We start from the raw sequence: 20,090 nt of genomic DNA, 5'->3' as shown, positions 1-20,090 counted from the left end.
ATTTGAATCAGGAAATGCGATACCTCAGCCTTACCTTTTCGGATTTGTGTGTGGATACATAAGAATTTCAGGATCATTTTTTCTGGTTCTGTGAAAAATGCCATTAGATATTGTATAGGAATCACATTGAATTTGTAGATTGCTTTAGGTGGTATGGGTATTATCACCATAAGAATTCCTCCAGTCCATGATCACTGGATCTCTTTCCATTGTGTCATAATTTCTTTCATCACTGTACTATAGGTTTAGAGTACAGGTCTTTCTCTTCTTGGTTTAATTTAATCAAAAAATTTATTCTTTTGGATGCTATTGTAAGTGGAATTGTTTTGTTAATTTCTCTTTCTGACAGTTTGTTAGTTTGTAGAAACACAAATGATTTTCATATGTTAACTTTATACTCTGTAGCATTGCTCAATTTACCAATATTTTTCTTCTTTAACCTATGTAGTAATTGCTTTTATTACTTGAATTTTGAATGTGGAACCTCCTTTGCATATCTGGGATAAACCCCACTTGGTTTTGGTTTACAATTTTTAAATTTATTGTTGATTTTTATTTCCTAATATGTTGTTGAGAATTTTTGCATATATGCTCATAAGAGATTTTAATGTGTAGCTCTTTTTTTTTTAAGTGTTATTGGTTGTTTTGGTTTTAGTATAACATTGGCCCACATAGCATGAGTTAGAAGTATTTGTTCTGTTTCTATATTCTGAAGGAATGTGTAGAGATTTGATATGGTTTACTCAAGTGTTTGGCAGAATTCAACAGTGACAACATCTGGGCCTGCCTGCTGCTTTGTGATTTGGCAGGTGATCAATTTTATTCAACTTCTTTAAGAGAATCAGACGTAGTCAGATTGTCTATTTCCTCTTACATGAGGTTTGACAAATGGTGTGTTTCAAGTAGTTGGACCATTTTATCCAGGATTTCAAATTGGTGGACATAGAGTTGTTTATCTCATTCCTTTATTATTCTTTTAATGTACATGAGGCTATAGTTAAGATACTTCTTTTATACTACTGATGTCAGTAATTAGTATCATCTCTCTTAGCATGCCTGGCAAGAGGTTTATCAATTCTAAATCTTTCTTTGCTGTTGCTTACTTCGGATTTAATTTGCTTTTCTTTTTTTCTAGTTTCCAGAGTGGAAACTTTAATTACTATCCCATAACTCCTGTAAGATTTGATCACTTTCTACTGTCTTCCTTTGCTCCTTTGATCTGCTGGAGTTGAACTGTCTTTCTTCTGTCTGATGCAATCTGCTGTTGAAGACTTCTAGTGAATTTTTTCAGTTCAGTTATTATTCTATGGCTTCCCTGGTGGCTTAGTGGTAAAGAACCTGCCTGCCAATGCAGGAGACGGGTTCAATTTATGAGGTAAGAAAACCACTTGCAGAAGGAAATGGCAATCCACTCCAGCATTCTCATCTGGAAAGTCCCATGGGCAGAAGAGTCAGGTGGGCTACAGTCCTTGGGGTAGCAAGAGTTGGACACGACTTGGCAAGTAAACAACAGCAGCAATTATTCTACAGCTCCATGATTTCTGTTTGATACTTTTAATATTTTATCTGTTTTTTTTTTTCAAACTCTCACTTGGTTCATGCATTGTTCTCCTAACCTCAATGAGCATCTTTATGGGAAAATCTTCATTTTTAATTTTTTATTAGGTACATTAATTTTATTTCACTAGTGTCAGTTTCAGCCTGTATCTTGTTCCTTTGTTTGAAATATCATTTCCTTATTCCTCATTTTACTTACCACTCTACTTTGGTGTCTGCTCATTAGGAAAGCAGTCCCCTCACAGGGTCTTCATGAGACCTTCCGTGTCCTTCCATGTACAGAAGGACACCCCCACAAACCAGCCCGGCCAGTGATTTGGGGGTCCTCTACCAGCTGTTTCTCTCTTCAGGTAGAAGCAGACCTCTGTGGGGTTTTCCTGCTCTGGCTCTGTCTTAGAAGGGATGCTCTGTCATCCCAGGTCAGTGCCTCTGTTCTCCCGCAGACTGTACCACGGCTACAGTGCTGCAAAATCGGAGGGACAGATGCTGGTTCTTGGGGTAGTACTGGTGAAGAGGGAGCACTGCATTCAATCCGTAGACGATTGTCTCCTGCAGTGGAGGCAGAGAGGTGGGCTTTTGCTTCTTCTCACTCTGTGATGAGTGTGGACAAGCAGGGAAGGGAGTCAGTGGTGTCAAGTAACCCAAGCCACGATCTCCATTGCGCTTTGGGTGACTAGACTGCCCAGGTTTGGTGACCCTGTTGCTTGCGTATTCTCCTCAAAAACACTGGGGCACTGCTTGCTTGAACAACACCCTCTTCTGGTCAATCTGGAAGCTAGATTATCTCTTTCTAATCTAATCTAATCTCTGGGGCAGATTCTCTGGTGAACAGGCATCCCAAATCTCCCTACTGGCTTTGGTGCATCTGATGTTGCATTCACCAAAAGATGTGCACAAGCCAGTCTGTTATTTCATTGTCTCTCACAGATGGAATTGGTGCATTAATTGCCACTCACTTGGTGTATTTATTGGAGGATAGCAGATCTAGGGATTTCTAAACCACCATATTTTGACCAGTATTAAGCCTTTATTTCTTTGAATAATTTTTCTACTCTGCTAATTCTTTCTGGTTCTCCTTCGTGGATTCTGACATATATTTTAAAATGTTTGGTAATGTTCCATGTGTTCTTGAAACTTTATTCACTTTCTTAATTAATTTTCCTGTGATTTATATATTGGGTAAATTTTATGCATCTGTTTCAAGTTCATTGATTCCATCCCTTGTCATCTGCACTCTGCATTTGTTCCTACCCAGTTTGGGTTGTTTTCTTTGTTTGTTTGGGTTTTTTTAATTATATTATTTGGTTCTAATTTCTTAGTTGTTATTTTTAATAGCTTCTATTTCATTTCTGAAATTTCCTTATTCTTTCAGCTTTTTCAGGATGCTTTTAAAATGTTCGTTGAATGAGTATTTTCACAGCTGCTTTAAAATCCATTGAATCATTCCAGCATGTGGCTAATCTCAATATGCAGCATCTGGTGTCTTCTCCCATTTTGTTGTGATATTCTTGGTTCTTGATATAGTATATAGTTTTATATTGTATGCTTGTCATTGAAATCTTCTATTGTTGAAGACAATCACCCAGTTTAAGTTCAAATTTAGTGTGCTTGTTGCTCCAGTGACCATTTAGCCTTCTTGGAACTTTTGATATTATTTTGTTGTCCGTCATTCTTCCTGGCTTATGTGGAGCTCACTGGATCTCTGCCAGGGCAGCCCATGGCAGGAAAAGTTTCTTTCCTGGGCCACCCTCTGTTGCTTCGTAATGTTGGTTGATGAGGGAACCATATAATGGAGAACATTTCTTCTAGCTGTATGTCAGTCACTGGCTATCAATATGCTTCTCAGTCTGTCTCTGCTAGTGCCCTTGAGAGAGGAAAGTTTTTAATCTAGGCCACTCTTTGCTGCTTTGAGTTTGGAGTGTTGAGAGTTATCTCACGAGGATCATTTTCTCTTATTGGGCATGCAAGGCCAGGAGATGCATAAACTGTGATGCTGTCTTCTGCTGGATAAAATGTTGGGACCTGGTTTGCATTCTACATCTTTGTGAAGATTTGTGGCATAGTTTACTGACACCACTGTGGGCAGAACTGGCTGCTATGTTGTCTGACAGTGGAGTGTGTATGCTCTGCCACTATCGGTTGGAGATAGGAGTTAAGTCGAGTATTGAGATGAGTGAATGCTTACTGATGGATTTGTATGTATGGACACTAATGCCATAGAATCACATCCATACATGAGAATGTGATGATAATAGCATGTTCATAGTCCAGGATTAACTGAGGAACAAGGCTGATTCTAGATATCACTACACTTCTTAAGGAAGAGAAGGAAATATTCAGTACAAGACTGTATCAGTGGAGAACGTAGGAAGAGTAATGTTTTAAAAGTCCATTGAGAAGAGACTTTCAAGTAAGGATGATCAACATGGTGAGATATTAAAAAATAGTGAAGAAATGTCAGTTAAGATAGTTTGGTCTTACTTAGAATGAAACAAATGAAATGCCCACAGTGGAAGTCAAATTAATGCTGGTGATTACCTTGAGGTAGCATTTTTAGACTATATATTCAAAATGTGGACTGAGAGCGACAAGATATAGATCAGAATGTTATTTATGGAAAGTTCAGATTTACAGCAAAAATCACTTTGGAAAGAATAGGAGTTGTGATTATTTATAGTTAGAAGAGTGTCAAGGGGAAAAGACTGTAGAAAGATAAAAAGAAAATGAAGTGTCTGTTGAATTGTATCATGGAATGCTTAAATTTGATATTTGATGATGTCTAGAATGAGGGTTATCAAAAAAACCAAACTCTTTGTTTACTAATCATTACCAATGTATCTTTATATTACTCCTGTGCAGGGCCATTGCTTTTATCAAGGATATGCCACAGAGATTCCAAATTCAGTTGTGACACTTAGTACCTGCTCTGGACTCAGGTAATGACCTATTCCAGAGATGTACCATAGTCGATATCTAGTGTATCCTTTAACTTTTAGAAACTTATTGAAGGGTAGATGGAAGACAAAGAAAATAGACACTGACACTGTGACACTGTTTCTTCTCATCTACTTTCTGTGCCTGCTTGTCTTATCTTTTCCACTATACTCTTTGTGTCTCTCCCAGGCTTGCAATTATAAAATTCATTCAGAAATAGCTGTCATTGGAATGAGAAATATCCCTATTACTGAGCCACTCTAGAACTGCAATGACTCTTAAATGCTATAATAGATAGAAGGAGGTAGAAAATTGGGTTTACACGTTGATGGAAGTAGGATGGGGCTATTATTAGATATTAGATGACAAAAGCATTATCAAATTTCTACTTAATGTTTTCTTTTAATATTTATTTATGTTTATTATTAAGAAATCCATACTTTTAATTTCTTTGTTATGTGTTTCAATATTAAGGGGATTATTGCAGTTTGAGAATGTCAGTTATGGAATTGAACCACTGGAATCTTCAACTACATATGAGCATGTTATTTATCCGTTCAGAGATAAAAAAAGTGATTTTTCTCCCATATCTGCAGATCAATCCTACAAAATTCTTGTGAAATCAAATGTAAGTAACTCGTGTATGCAAATTGTGATAAACATATTCACATTGATTTCTGTTACATTTGGAAAACAAATTTAAAGTAATACTGGTTATAATAAAGCCTTCTCTTATAAGGTATTTATTTTAAATATATTTTGTGTAGTCATAATATTAAAAGTGTAACAGCTGTAAATATATAATTCAAAATTCTCACATATACCTAATTTTAAGTATTTTCTTCAGATATTCCTTTTAAGTATTTTTATGCAAATATACACAAATATTAAATGAAAATATTATGTAGAAATTTGATAATGACCTTTGTCATTTAATATCTAATAGTCCCATCTTGCTTGATTAACATGTAAATCCAGTTTTCTACCTTCTTCTATTTATTATTGCATTTAGGAGTCATTGCAATTCTAGGGTAGCACAGTTCCACTCTTAAACTGAATTTCCATCCTAAAAATATAATGGTACTCCAATTTGCTGATTGTAAGTGTCGCCTGTTTTGCCATTTAGTAACTTTATTAACTTTGTAAAAATAAAAGTTAATTTTGATAGAAAATGCAAAAGTACAAACGAGGCAAGAATTGTTCCATATCTCATTGCCTAGACATAGTGTTCTTAGAACTTTGAGGCATTGGTTCTAATTCTTTTACTGTGTCTAGTTATAAAGATGATTTATAAAGGAAGATTTAAGAAAAAAATTATCTAATCATGTATTTTTCTTTGAAATTTCATTTGTGCTATTAAGAGGATAATATAAGTTTTCACTTATCATTAAGTTACATTGCATTTCTTATTATCTTAAATGAATGTTAGTTAATATTATTAAAAATTTAAATATAAGCAGAAGGATAATAAGAACTGACCATAATACTATTCTCTAGACAAAAAGCTATTGTGAAATCCAGGACAATCATTTTGATATATTGTTTTTCATATACATATATGTTATATATATATAAATTTAAAACATATGTTTTATAACATTATGGTATATTTTGCATATTTATATTCTTAACTTCAATCAAGAAATACTGCATGAATGTACCAGATTTTCGAACATTCACACTTTTCTTAAAAATGCTTTTATCTAGAAATAGGCATATTTCCAAGATTTTTAGATATATATTCTAACTTCCTACTTAGAATGTTTGCACAACTTTACATTTTGCCATCAAAAGTTACGAAAATGAAACTCTGTCCACATATTCATATCAAAATTGGATATCCTGTTTAGAGAGGCAAAACAAAATTATAATATGAAATGTGAATTTAATTTTTTATGATCTTCATCTCATTATTGCTTTAATATTTTTTATTTTGCCAAAAATACTAGTACAAATGCAGATTTTAAAAATTACCCTTTCAGAATGTCATAAAAATGATAAAATATAGTTATATATAGAAATGAAAATGTCCTTTTTAATAGAACTGAGATGTGACTCCCAACCCTATGCCATCTGCCTGTTGCAGTACAACACTGACACAGTTGAAGACCATTTTCAAAACTGAAGCAGAGCATTGTCACATAAAATAACTTTAAAGGTTTCCATGAACCCTCCTCTATGGCAGTGGGAAAACCCAAATGGATTGACATGTTATGGCAAAGACAAATAGCCCTGCACTAGAACCCCCCAACTTGACTTGAAGAGTCAGCAATAAAAGAGGGGTTGACAGAGGCAAAGGTAACATACAATTCCAGCTGCCATAGCTTGAAGTTCTAGTCAATTAGGCTGTAGCCACAAGTATTTGGCAGAGTAATAAGGCAATGGCACCCCACTCCAGTACTCTTGCCTGGAAAATCCCATGGACGGAGGAGCCTGGTAGGCTGCAGTCCATGGGGTCGCTACGAGTCAGGCACAACTGAGCGACTTCACTTTCTCTTTTCACTTTCATTCATTGGAGAAGGAAATGGCACCCCACTCCAGTACTCTTGCCTGGAGAATCCCAGGGACGGGGGAGCCTGGTGGGCTGCCATCTATGGGGTCTCACAGAGTCGGACGCGACTGAAGTGCCTTAGCAGCAGCAGCATATTATCTTTTTATATTTAAATCTTCTCATCTGTAAAAATTCAGTAATAAAAATAATACCCAAGTCACACGGGTACTTTAAAGTTTCAATAAATTTGTAATTAAAAATTACTTAGCATAGTATGTCAGAAATGTAAGTGATTGATGAATATCAATAAATATTGCTCCTACTACTACTATTAGTATTTGCTACCAGTAGTTTCTCATGTACTGAAACAAGGTAATTGGAGCTAAATATGGAAAATTTGGATACAAAATAGAATGCAATATGAAATAAAAGACACTAAAATTTCAGAACTAAGAAGAAACCAGGGATGTCACTGCTGTTACTGATTGGTGGCCCAAGACTGGGGACCCTTGCACAAGGCAACTACTGAAATGTCTTTTTAACTATGAGTCCAAATACCTAAGGAAATGATATTAAGGGTGGGTCTAGGAAGACAGGTGGTTGAAAATAAGTTTAAAAATACATATAAAACCTAATTTCCTCTCCTAAACAATTGTTTCTGCTGTAAACTCACAGCTGGTCTAAGACTCTTTTCTTGTGTGGAATGTGTGAAGTGGGGTCACCAGGCATAGATGTCTTTGTAAATCATAATAGAAGGTGGTTATACCAAAATTTGTGTGAATATATTAAACTTGACACACTAGATGTTGGGAAATGGTTTTAAACATTCTAAGATGTTCATTAGAATCCAGGAGGGAATTGAACCACCCCAAAGAATCAAAACTAAGTATGTTGACAGCAAGGTTTCCCATTAAACATTCCAGATAATTTACCCTCTCTGAAGACAGCAGCCCATAACCTCCATATGTGGTCATGGATGTTGCAATATGCTGTCAATACCTAATATGGAGAAGAACTAGACACAGGATGAAACAATTTAATATGGTAGATATTGTCATGGAAAAATTCAAAATGTTTAATCTTGAGGCACTAAGGAATGGAGAGAGAGAGTGAAGAAAGCAACATGACAATATACTCAGAGAGGTGTGCTATGCTTAGTCTCTCAGTCATGTCCGACTCTTTGTGAACCCATGGACTGCAGCCCATCAGGCTCCTCTGTCCATGGGATTCTCCAGGCAATAACACTGAAATGGGTTGCCATGTCCTCCTCCAGGGGATTTTTCCAACCCAGGGATCAAACCCAGGTCTCCCACATTGCAGGCAGATTGTTTACTGATTAAGCCCCTAGGGAAGCCCATACTCAGAAAGGGTGAAGAAAATATTTCATCCACAAAATAAGAACAGAGCACTGTTTAAAAAATAAAATTCAGCAGATAACAGTTCTTGGGAATTAAAAGCATGCTACACAGGTGTAAAAACAGGAAAGTTCATCACAGAAAATTCCAGAAATCACACACAACTAAAGTATAAACAAAAATGACAAGGAAATTTGAGAGATAAGATATGCAATTAAAATAGCAATGCAGGTGATATAGTATGAGTTCCAATACAAATGAAATTGAGAATCAAAATGATTTAAGCAGGGGTTCTGAATCAGCATTTTTAAATATCTGATTTCTTCTGTATAAACACAATGTAGAATGGCATGAAACTACTTAGCACCAATATTGAAGATTGAAAGGCAACACAAAAATTACTTAAAATAAGGCAAGGTAGTTTTCAGCCTGTAATTATTTACCCAGTCAGAACTATATAACTGATATTTTTCATTAAAACCATTTCTTTCCTCCCTATTGTTAATACCCTTCCTAATGTGTAAAACAAACCACACTTAGAATAACAGAGAGAGACTCTAATCTCACCAGGAATGAGAAGATTAGCAGGCCACAACACAACCACATTTCTAAGGAGTAGTTGTCAAATACACTGAATTATCTGTCAAATCAGGAGATGGGACAACTTTGTAAGCTATTATCCTCAAACTGTATTCTTCATGAGTAAACACTATTAGGTCAAATACAATGAAGTGATGAATTTCTGTCAGTGGTTTAACATGATGTGTGGGCTTTGCTCATGCAAAGACCAAGGTAGATGAAAATGCTAGCTGTTTCCTTTTCCAGCTTCAACTCGGGGCCTCAAAGTGTCCCCAATAGTATTTGACTTCAGATAGGAGTAAAGGGAGAAGACTGTCTGAATCCCCATCTTGATTAACCTGAGCTGAATAGGTATCTCTCACCAACTTCTCTCTCAGAGAAGGAGCAATATCATTCTTGAAAAATTGGTCATTTCTTATGAACCAAATATAGTGTAGGTCAATTATCCCCACCATTTGTTCAACAAAAGTTTGACATGAAAGAAATGAATGTATTCTGAAAGAATAATACAAAAGTAATAAACATGGGACATAAAAACAAATATAAATATAAAATATAACACAAATTACATGATCTAAAATGAGTTAAAAACAATATTGATATTGTTATATATTTATGTACAGGGTGCCACCTGTTGTTGTAAGACCTTGACAGTATGCCCTGTCTTTCCATTTCTTTCTACAATTCTGAGAGCAAGGACAATTATCCCTCTCTTCAGAAGGAAGCAGAGACCTAGAGAGTTCAAATTATTATTGTAAGTTACAGCATTAAAATTCTAGTCTAAATAATACAACCCCAGAGATCCATTCTTTAGTACTCACAAGTCTACGCTTTCACAGTCTGTTTAAAGATCCTGGAAGTGCTCAAGAAATAGACATAAAAGAAAAACAAAGCCATTTTGAAAATGAAAGCCATTGACAATAGAACTGGTGAATAACAGAATAGACATTATCATAAAACCCTAAGGTAACTAAAATGGATGGGAATGGGTGAATTTAACTCAGATGACTATTATATCTACTACTGTGGGCAGGAATCCCTTAGAAGAAATGGAGTAGCCATCATGGTCAACAAAACAGTCCGAAATGCAGTACTTGGATGCAATCTCAAAAATGACAGAATGATCTCTGTTCGTTTCCTAGGCAAACCATTCAATATCACAGTAATCCAAGTCTATGCCCCAACCAGTAACACTGAAGAAGCTGAAGTTGAATGGTTCTATGAAGACCTACAAGACCTTTTAGAACTAACACCCAAAAAAGATGTCCTTTTTATTATAGGGGACTGGAATGCAAAAGTAGGAAGTCAAGAAACACCTGGAGTAACAGGCAAATTTGACCTTGGAATACGGAATGAAGCAGGGCAAAGGCTAATAGAGTTTTGCCAAGAGAATGCACTGGTCATAGCAAACACCCTCCTCCAACAACACAAGAGAAGACTCTACACATGGACGTCACCAGATGGTCAACACCGAAATCAGATTGATTATATTCTTTGCAGTCAAAGATGGAGAAGCTCTATACAGTCAGCAAAAACAAGACTAGGAGCTGACTGTGGTTCAGATCATGAACTCCCTATTGCCAAATTCAGACTTAAATTGAAGAAAGTAGGGGAAACTACTCAACCATTCAGGTATGACCTAAATCAAATTCCTTATGATCATACAGTGGAGGTGAGAAATAGATTTAAGGGACTAGATCTGATAAACAGAGTGCCTGATGAACTATGGACAGAGGTTCGTGACATTGTACAGGAGATAGGGATTAAGACCATACCCATGGAAAAGAAATGCAAAAAAGCAAAATGGCTGTCTGGGGAGGCCTTAAAATAGCTGTGAAAACAAGAGAAGCAAAATGCAAAGGAGAAAAGGAAAGATATAAGCATCTGAATGCATTGTTCCAAAGAATAGCAAGGAGAGATAAGAAAGCCTTCTTCAGCAATCAATGCAAAGAAATAGAGGAAAACAACAGAATGGGAAAAACTAGAGATCTCTTCAAGAAAATTAGAGATACCAAGGGAACATTTCATGCAAAGATGGACTTGATAAAGGACATAAATGCTATGGACCTAACAGAAGCAGAAGAGGTGGCAAGAAACAATACACAGAAGAACTGTACAAAAAAGATCTTCATGACCAAGATAATCACAATGGTGTGATCACTCACCTAGAGCCAGACATCGTGTCATGTGAAGTCAAGTGGACCTTAGAAAGCATCACTGCAAACAAAGGTAGTGGAGGTGATGGAATTCCAGTTGAGCTATTTCAAATCCTGAAAGATGATGCTGTGAAAGTGCTGCACTCAATATGCCAGCAAATTTCAAAAACTCAGCAGTGGCCACAGGACTGGAGAAAGTCAGTTTTCATTCCAATCCCAAAGAAAGGCAAGGTCAAAGAATGCTCAAACTACCGCACAAATGCACTCATCTCACACACTAGTTAAGTAATGCTCAAAATTCTCCAAACCAGGCTTCAGCAATACATTAACTGTGAATTTCCAGATGTTAAAGCTGGTTTTGGAAAAGGCAGAGGAACCAGAGATCAAATTGCCAACATCTGCTGGATCATGGAAAAAGCAAGACAGTTCCCAAAAACATCTATTTCTGCTTTATTGACTATGCCAAAGCCTTTGACTGTGTGGATCACAATAAACTGTGGCAAATTCTTAAAGAGATGGGAATACCAGACGACATGGCCTGCCTCTTGAGAAACCTGTATGCAGGTCAGGAAGCAACAGTTAGAACTGGACATGGAACAACAGACTGATTCCAAATAGGAAAAGGAGTACGTCAAGGCTGTACATTGTCACCCTGCTTCTTTAAATTATATGCAGAGTACATCATGAGAAACGCTGGACTGGAAGAAACACAAGCTGGAATCAAGATTGCTGGGAGAAATATAAATAACCTCAGATATGCAGATGACACCACCCTTGTGGCAGAAAGTGAAGAGGGACTAAAAATAAAAATCCTCTTGATGAAAGTGAAAGTGGAGAGTGAAAAAGTTGGCTTAAAGCTCAACATTCAGAAAATGAAGATCATGGCATCCGGTCACATCACTTCATGGGAAATAGATGGGGAAACAGTGGAAACAGTGTCAGACTTTATTTTGATGGGGCTCCAAAATCACTGCAAATGGTGACTGCAACCATGAAATTAAAAGATGCTTACTCCTTGGAAGGAAAGTTATGTCCAACCTAGATAGCATATTGAAAAGCGGAGACATTACTTTGCCAACAAAGGTCCATCTAGTCAAGGCTATGGTTTTTCCTGTGGTCATGTATGGATGTGAGAGTTGGACTAAGAAGAAGGCTGAGCGCCGAATAATTGATCCTTTTGAACTGTGGTGTTGGAGAAGATTCTTGAGAGTCCCTTGGACTGCCAGGAGATCCAACCAGTCCATCTTAAAGGAGATCAGTCCTTGGAAGGACTGATGTTGAAGCTGAAACTCCAATACTTTGGCAACCTGATGTGAAGAGCTGACTCATTTGAAAAGACCCTGATGCTGGGAGGGATTGAGGGCAGGAGGAGAAGGGGATGACAGAGGATGAGATGGTTGGATGGCATCACCGACTCAATGGACATGAGTTTGGGTAAACTCCAGGAGTTAGTTGTGGACAGGGAAGCCTGGCATGCTGTAGTTCGTGGGGTCCAAAGAGTTGGACACAACTGAGCGACTGAACTGAACTGAGGAGGGTATACCATAGGCTATAGTTTTCTGACTTCTGCTCTGGAGATACATACTGTGCTATTGGTTTATGTGTGGAACGGTGGAATACCATAGAGGGGAGGTATAGCCATGTGCTCTTGCCCAAATGATTATATGCAAAGGTGCTAAGGTCTTTGGAAAGTAAAAAATGACGTCTTCATCAAATTATGCACAAAGATTGGATTTCCACATGGAAATCCTTATTCTAAAAAATTGAATTAGAGGGTAAACTTAAGTGTCAAACCAAACAAAATTTCTAGTAGGGGACTTAGGAAAAACCAAATTAATGAGCCAAAGGCTGTGAAAAGATGGTCAACATCATTAATTACACAGGAACTGCAAATTAAAATCTCAGTGAGTTCCCAGCACATACTTACAGGAAAGGATGCAATGCAAAAGAATGACAATACCAAATGAAGGCAAGAGTGAGGAGCAGTTGACATTAGTTCTTGGCAAAAAAAATGCAGAATGATCTAATTATTGAGTTGGCCAAAAGATCGGTTCAGACTTTTCCATTTGATGTAATGAAAAGACCTGAACAAACATTTTAGCCAACCTAATAACTTTAGAAAACAATCAAATTTTTATATTTCTATATGCATATACAGGTATCATGTCAATCAGATTTTCCAGTTCTAAACATTGAACCGAGAAAAATGAAAAACAATAAGTATCCAAAGACCTGTACATGGATATTCACATCTACATTATTTACAATAGCTAAGATGTTTAAATAATCCAAATGGTCATTAACAGTTAAATGTATTAACAAATTGTTTTATGTTTCTAAAATCTCACCCTTGGTAACAATAAAAACAAATAAATTACCAATAATCACAGCAACACGGACAAGTGCTGAGTTAAAGAAACCAGATATAGAAGAAGACATATCATATGATTTCACTTATATAAAATTCTAGGATAAGTTATTGTAACCTATGGTGAAAGAAAGCAGATCACTGGTTGCCTTGAGCCTTATAAGCTATTAACTTTATAGGGTAATGGAAACATTCTTTATTTTACTGATAGTAATGGATGCATGGTTGTATACATTGTTACCAGTTCTTGTAACTGTGTTCTTATCAAAGTATGTTTTAAAAATTGTATTTTAATGATGAAATTCAGAAGAGATATTAAGTTCCTTAGTGGCTGTTAGTCCCTTTGTAACCAAATGAAGTACAATGTAATTAATTTGAACTGTACTTAAGTAATCAAATAAAGTATAATATAATTTTAAAAAATACATGTATTTTATTGAAAGTAGGCCATGGTAAATAATTGCAAGTACAAAAATGATGACAAAATAGATGAACATTTGGGGGAAAGTTGATGGGAATTTGCTTAGCTTGAAGGTTAAATCAGGGACCTAGAAGAAGTTTTTGAGGAGAAAGAAACAAGAATCCTCCCTCGTTTTAGTGACTTTTTTTGAGGATTCTAATTATCAAGAATATAAGGCAAAAGCTTCTGATTTGTTCTCAAAATGTTTATGCAAATTCTCCCAGATTATTTACTCAGTGGGCATTGAGCCTTATATTTCTTGTAATTATATCTTTACATGTTTGCATCTGTAACTATAATCTATCTATCTATCTATCTATACCTGTGTGTGTGTGTATATAAATACATATATATATATACATATATATAATTGTATAATGTACATGATAATTACAAACAAGATAAGATTTTTAAAATCTTATCAATTCATGTCCTCTGTTTTGCAGAAAGATTCAGGTGTGCTGTTGAAAAGAGTTCTGAAAATACATGTCATTATTGATAAAGCTTTGGTAAGCATTATTGATACATTTTCCTTATACCTTTTTGTTTAAATTGAAAAGGAATATAAAGATAATCTTTGCAATGCAGAAATACATTACTCTGTTCAAAATATATGTATCAGTGTGACAGGACATAAAGACATGTTATCAGTTGGCTTTCCAATGACATAAGGGGATCAATAACAATATTTATTAGAACTAATGTAAATTTTTGTATGTAAGGGGAGATCTAGTAATCTGTTGGATTATAACTAGTTGCATATATTTCTGGGTTCACCCCCAAATTGTGGCAAAACACTTCCTTAAGTCAATTTTCATTTTAAAGTGTTTTATTTATTACTAAATTGAAGAAGATCCTTTTATTAAACATAATCTTTTATAAGAATATTTTGTGCTGTGTAATTGCTTGGGTATTCTGGTGGAAATAATCATTTTTTAGATGGCTATAGTAGTTTTATTCATATTAATAAAACTTGGAAAGAACATAGATTTTCTTTAGTAAGTGAGTGGATAAGTTGTGGTACATTCAGACAGTGTGATATTATTTAATGCTAAAAAATTAAAAAAATTAACTGCTAATTAACTATGAAAAACATAATGTTGGTGAGAGGGAGGCTATGATTTGATGGTAAACATTCTGTAGAACACACTGGGTAAATATCTAGTAAATTGTAAAGGGAGAAGAATAATACATAGGAACACATTTGATTTTGGAACTTTTCATTTATACAATTAGTTTTAGCAAACACTTAAAGAAAATAAGTTTAAAAAAAAACCTGTTTTGTCCATTATTACTAGTAATTTTGTATAAGTCAGTAAGTGTCATGATATTCTAGAATTTTTGCATAAAATGAAATTTTCAAATCTTTAAATAACTTTTATAAAAGCAATAATAGAACATGATGACATCAGCTCTGGGATCCCTGGCCCCTCCAACCAGGCTCCAGGCCCCAGCTCTGCCTATCAACAGCTAGGCACTAGCCCCAGGACCAGGCTTCACCCAGCAGTGGAAGTGCCATGGCCTTGGAATGTTCTGCACCTTGACTCCATACAGCACTGAGCCAGCACTATCCCAGAGCTCCCTGGAGTTTCACAGTCAGCTGCCTTATGACCTGGTCCTGCCAACCAGCACCTGGCAGCCAATGCATGAGGCAGAACTGCCAACCAACTGGACCAGGGGGCAAACAAGACTAACAGACCTCTCACCTAGTCAGCCTTCAGCAACAGAAAAACCCACACAGCCACACAGGGGTAGCCACTAGAGTATACACCAAAGGTGATGAAAGTTGGATCGGTTGCTGAAACACACAATGCCTGCAAAAGGCCACTTCCCAGCGTTAAGAAGTACAACCAACCTACCAGGTACATACAAATGCAAATACTTAGATAGACATGTTCCTCCCCAGCGTTAAGAAGTACAACCAACCTACCAGGTACATACAAATGCAAATACTTAGATAGACATGTTCCAGATGAAGCAACAAGAAAAAAGCCCCAAAGAATGTTTAAGTGAAATGGAGATAGGCAACCTACTCGAGAAAGAGGTTAGGGTAGTGCTTGTAAAGATGATCAAAAAACTCAGAAGAAGAATGCATACACAGAGCAAGAAAATATTAGTATGAAGAACAACCAAACATAGATGAAGAATACAACACTGAAATGAAAAATACCCGTGAAGGTGCCAATAGGAGACTAAATGATACAGAAGCATGGATCAGTGAGCTGGAAGACAGTGTAATGGAAATTACTGATGTCGAACAGAAAAAAGAAAGAATGACAAGAAATGAGAACCTTGAAAGAGAACTCTGGGACAACATTAAGCACATTAATATGTGCATTATAGGCCCCCCAAAAGGAGAAGAGAGAGATAGTAATTAAAATGACAAAAGTTAACAATGAAAAGAGGACACTGAAAGCAGGAAAAGAAAAACAACAAAAAGAACATCCATAGAGCTATCAGCTGACTTTTCAGTAGAAACTCTGCAGTCCAGAAGGGAGTGGCAGGCACAAAGTATTTAACATGCTGAAAGTGAAAAATCTACAGCCAAGAATACTCTATCCAGCAAGGCTCTTCAAATTTGATTTAGAGATCAAAATTTTTATAGACAAGTAAAACTTAAAGAGTTCAGGAACTAGCATTACAAGAAATGTTAGAGCAGTTTTACTAAGATGAACGAAAAGTCCAAAACTGGAAATACAAAAATTATGAAAGGAAAAGCTCACTAGTGGGAGCAAACATACAGTAAATGTAGGAAATCATCTCACGTGCAAAGCTGGAAGGAAGGTAGGAAGAATCTTGTCTTTTAACAAAAGCATCTATATCTATAATAAGGGGTTAGGAGATACTTAAATTAGATGTAAAATAAGATATTAAAAGCAGTAATTGCGAGGTGAGGAGAATATACATACATGGTTGTTAAAAATGTATTTGAAATGTATTTATTGTTAAAAATGTATTTGAAATGTATTTAAGAGATCAATAACTTAATCATATATAAACACATATGTGTATGTATAGATTGTTACATAAAAACATCAAGGTAACTGCAAAAATGTATACTATATACACACAAGAAAAGTAAAAGATTCCCAAATATAATATTAAGGTAGTCATCAAATCATACGAGAAGGGAACAAAAGAAGAAGAAAGGAACAAAAAAGACCTACAGAAAGAAATCCAAAGCAATGCACAAAATGGAAATGTGAACACACATATCAATAATTACTTTAAATGGAAATGAACTAAATGCTCCAAGAAAAAAGAAATAGAGTAGTTAGATGGATACATGACAAGACTCATATATGCACTGCTGAGAAGCAACTCACTTCAGATCTAAAGACTCACAGACAGAAAGTGAGGGAATGGAAAAAGGTATTCCATGCAAAAGGAAATCGAAAAAAAGTCAGGGTACCAATACTTATATCTAACAAAATAGATTTGAAAAAGAGGTTGTTACAAGAGACAAGGGCACTGCATAATGATAGGGATCAATCCAAGAAGAAGGTATAACAAATGTATATATCTGTGCACCCAGCATAGAAGCATCCAAAACCATACAGTAAATATTAATGGACATAAAAGGGGAAATTAACAGTAACTCAATAACAGTAGGCAATTTAGCACCTCACTTACATCAATGGACAGATCATCCAGACAGAAAATCAATAAGAAATCAAAAGCCTTAAATGACACATTCTATATATATGGAACATTCCATCCAAAAGATGCAGATTGCAAATTTTTCCAACTGCACATGGCACATTGTACAGAATAGATCACATGATAGCCTATGAAATCAGCCTTGGTAAATTTCAGAAATCATGCCAAGCATCATTTCTGAACACATGCAGTGAGACTAGAAATGAACTACAAGAAAAATACTCCAAAACAAAAACTAAACACATAGAGGCTAAGCAATGTACTGCTTAATATCAATGGGTCACCACAAAATCAAATCTCTGCCTGGAGACAAATGAAAACACAACCATCCATAAATCTTAGATACAACAAAAGCATTTCTAAGAGAGAAGTTTTTCACACAGGTTTTGATACAGGCTTATCTCAGGAAACAAGAAAAATCTCAGATAAACAACCTAACTTTACACCTAAGGGAATTAGTAAAAGAACAAATAAAACTCAAAATTAGTAGAAGGATAGAAATCATAAATAACAGAACTGAAACTAATGAAATAGGTACTAAAAGAAGAATAGAAGAGAGGCAGACTAATCAAGGAAAACATCTATTTCCGCTTTATTGACTATGCCAAAGCCTTTGACTGTGTGGATCACAATAAACAGTGGAAAATTCTGAAAGAGATGGGAATAACAGACCACCATACCTGCCTCTTGAGAAACCTATATGCAGGTCAGGAAGCAACAGTTAGAACTGGACATGGAACAACAGACTGGTTCCAAATAGGAAAAGGAGTACGTGAAGGCTGTATATTGTCACCCTGCTTATTTAACTTATATGCAGAGTACATCATGAGAAACGCTGGGCTGGAAGAAACACAAGCTGGAATCAAGATTTCCAGGAGAAATATCAATAACCTCAGATATGCAGATGACACCACCCTTATGGCAGAAAGTGAAGAGGAACTCAAAAGCCTCTTGATGAAAGTGAAAGTGGAGAGTGAAAAAGTTGGCTTAAAGCTCAACATTCAGAAAACGAAGATCATGGCATCTGGTCCCATCACTTCATGGGAAATAGATGGGGAAACAGTGGAAACAGTGTCAGACTTCATTTGGGGGGGGGGCTCCAAAATCACTGCAGATGGTGACTGCAGCCATGAAATTAAAAGACGCTTACTCCTTGGAAGGAAAGTTATGACCAACCTAGATAGCATATTCAAAAGCAGAGACATTACTTTGCCAACAAAGGTCCATCTAGTCAAGGCTAAGGTTTGTCCTGTGGTCATGTACGGATGTGACAGTTGAACTGTGAAGAAGGCTGAGCACCGAAGAATTGATGCTTTTGAACTGTGGTGTTGGAGAAGACTCTTGAGAGTCCCTTGGCCTGCAAGGAGATCCAAACCAGTCCATTCTGAAGGAGATCAGCCCTGGGATTACTTTGGAAGGAATGATGCTAAAGTTGAAACTCCAGTACTTTGGACACCTCATGCGAAGAGTTGACTCCTTGGAAAAGACTCTAATGCTGGGAGGGATTGGGGGCAGGAGGAGAAGGGGACGACAGAGGATGAGATGGCTGGATGGCATCACTGACTCGATGGACATGAGTCTGAGTGAACTCCGGGAGTTGGTGATGGACAGGGAGGCCTGGCGTGCTGCGATTCATGGGGTCGCAAAGAGTCAGACACGACTGAGCAACTGAACTGAACTGAACTGAATCAAGGAAAAAGAAGAGAGGTCCCAAGTCAATACAATAAGAAATGAAAGAGCAGATTTACAACAAACACCAAGAAACATAAAAGATCATAAGAGACTACTCTGAACAACTATATACCAATAAAATGCACAACTTGGAAGACGTGGGAAAATTCTTAAAAATGGACAATCTCCCAAGACTGAATCAGGAAGAAATACAAAATGTGAACAGAATAATTACAAGTAATGAAATTGAATCTGCAATTATAAAACTCCCAAAAAACAAACATTTATGGCTTTACAGGTGAATTTCCCCAAAAACTTAAGAGAAGAGTTAGCATCTATCCTACTCAAACTATTCCAAAAAATTGCAGAGGATGGAACCATTCTGAACTTATTCCATGGGGACATCATCAACCTGACAGGAAAGTCAGAAAAAGATATCATGAAAAAAAGAAGAAAAGAAAATTGCGGGGATTCCCTGGTAATTCAGTTCAGTTCAGTCACTCAGTCATGTCCAACTCTTTGTGACACCATGGACTACAGAACACCAGGCTTCCCTGTCCATCACCAATGACCGAAGCTTACTCAAACTCATGTCCATCTAGTCAGTGATGCTGTCCAACCATCTCATCACCTGTCGTGCCCTTCTCCTCCCGTCTTCAATCTTTCCCAGCATCAGGGTCTTTCCTAGTGAGTCAATTCTTCACATCAGATGACCAAAGTATTGGAGTTTCAGCTTCAACATCAGCCCTTCCAATGAATAGTCAGGACTAATTTCTTTCAGGATAGACTGGTTGGATGTCTTTGCAGTCCAAGGGACTCTCAACAGTCTTCTCCAACACCACAGTTCAAAAGCATCAAT

The 20,090-nt window shown here is 36.5% G+C and overlaps 1 protein-coding gene across 3 annotated transcripts in view; it reads left to right on the top strand.

The window, feature by feature from the left end:
- Positions 1 to 20,090, top strand: part of LOC133240020 (A disintegrin and metallopeptidase domain 3-like) — a 113,875-nt gene that overhangs the window by 21,853 nt on the left and 71,932 nt on the right. For all 3 annotated transcript variants that reach the window (XM_061404543.1, XM_061404542.1, XM_061404540.1), the window contains 3 exons: positions 4,417 to 4,493; positions 4,966 to 5,119; positions 14,347 to 14,409. In XM_061404543.1, the coding sequence (XP_061260527.1) occupies positions 4,417 to 4,493; positions 4,966 to 5,119; positions 14,347 to 14,409 (294 nt within the window). The remainder of the gene's footprint in view (positions 1 to 4,416; positions 4,494 to 4,965; positions 5,120 to 14,346; positions 14,410 to 20,090) is intronic.

The sequence above is a fragment of the Bos javanicus genome, chromosome 27 (assembly GCF_032452875.1).
Source record: "Bos javanicus breed banteng chromosome 27, ARS-OSU_banteng_1.0, whole genome shotgun sequence".
Taxonomy (NCBI): Eukaryota; Metazoa; Chordata; class Mammalia; order Artiodactyla; family Bovidae; genus Bos; species Bos javanicus.
Note: the sequence above shows the minus strand (reverse complement) of the source record. Positions and strands in the feature narration are given on the sequence as shown.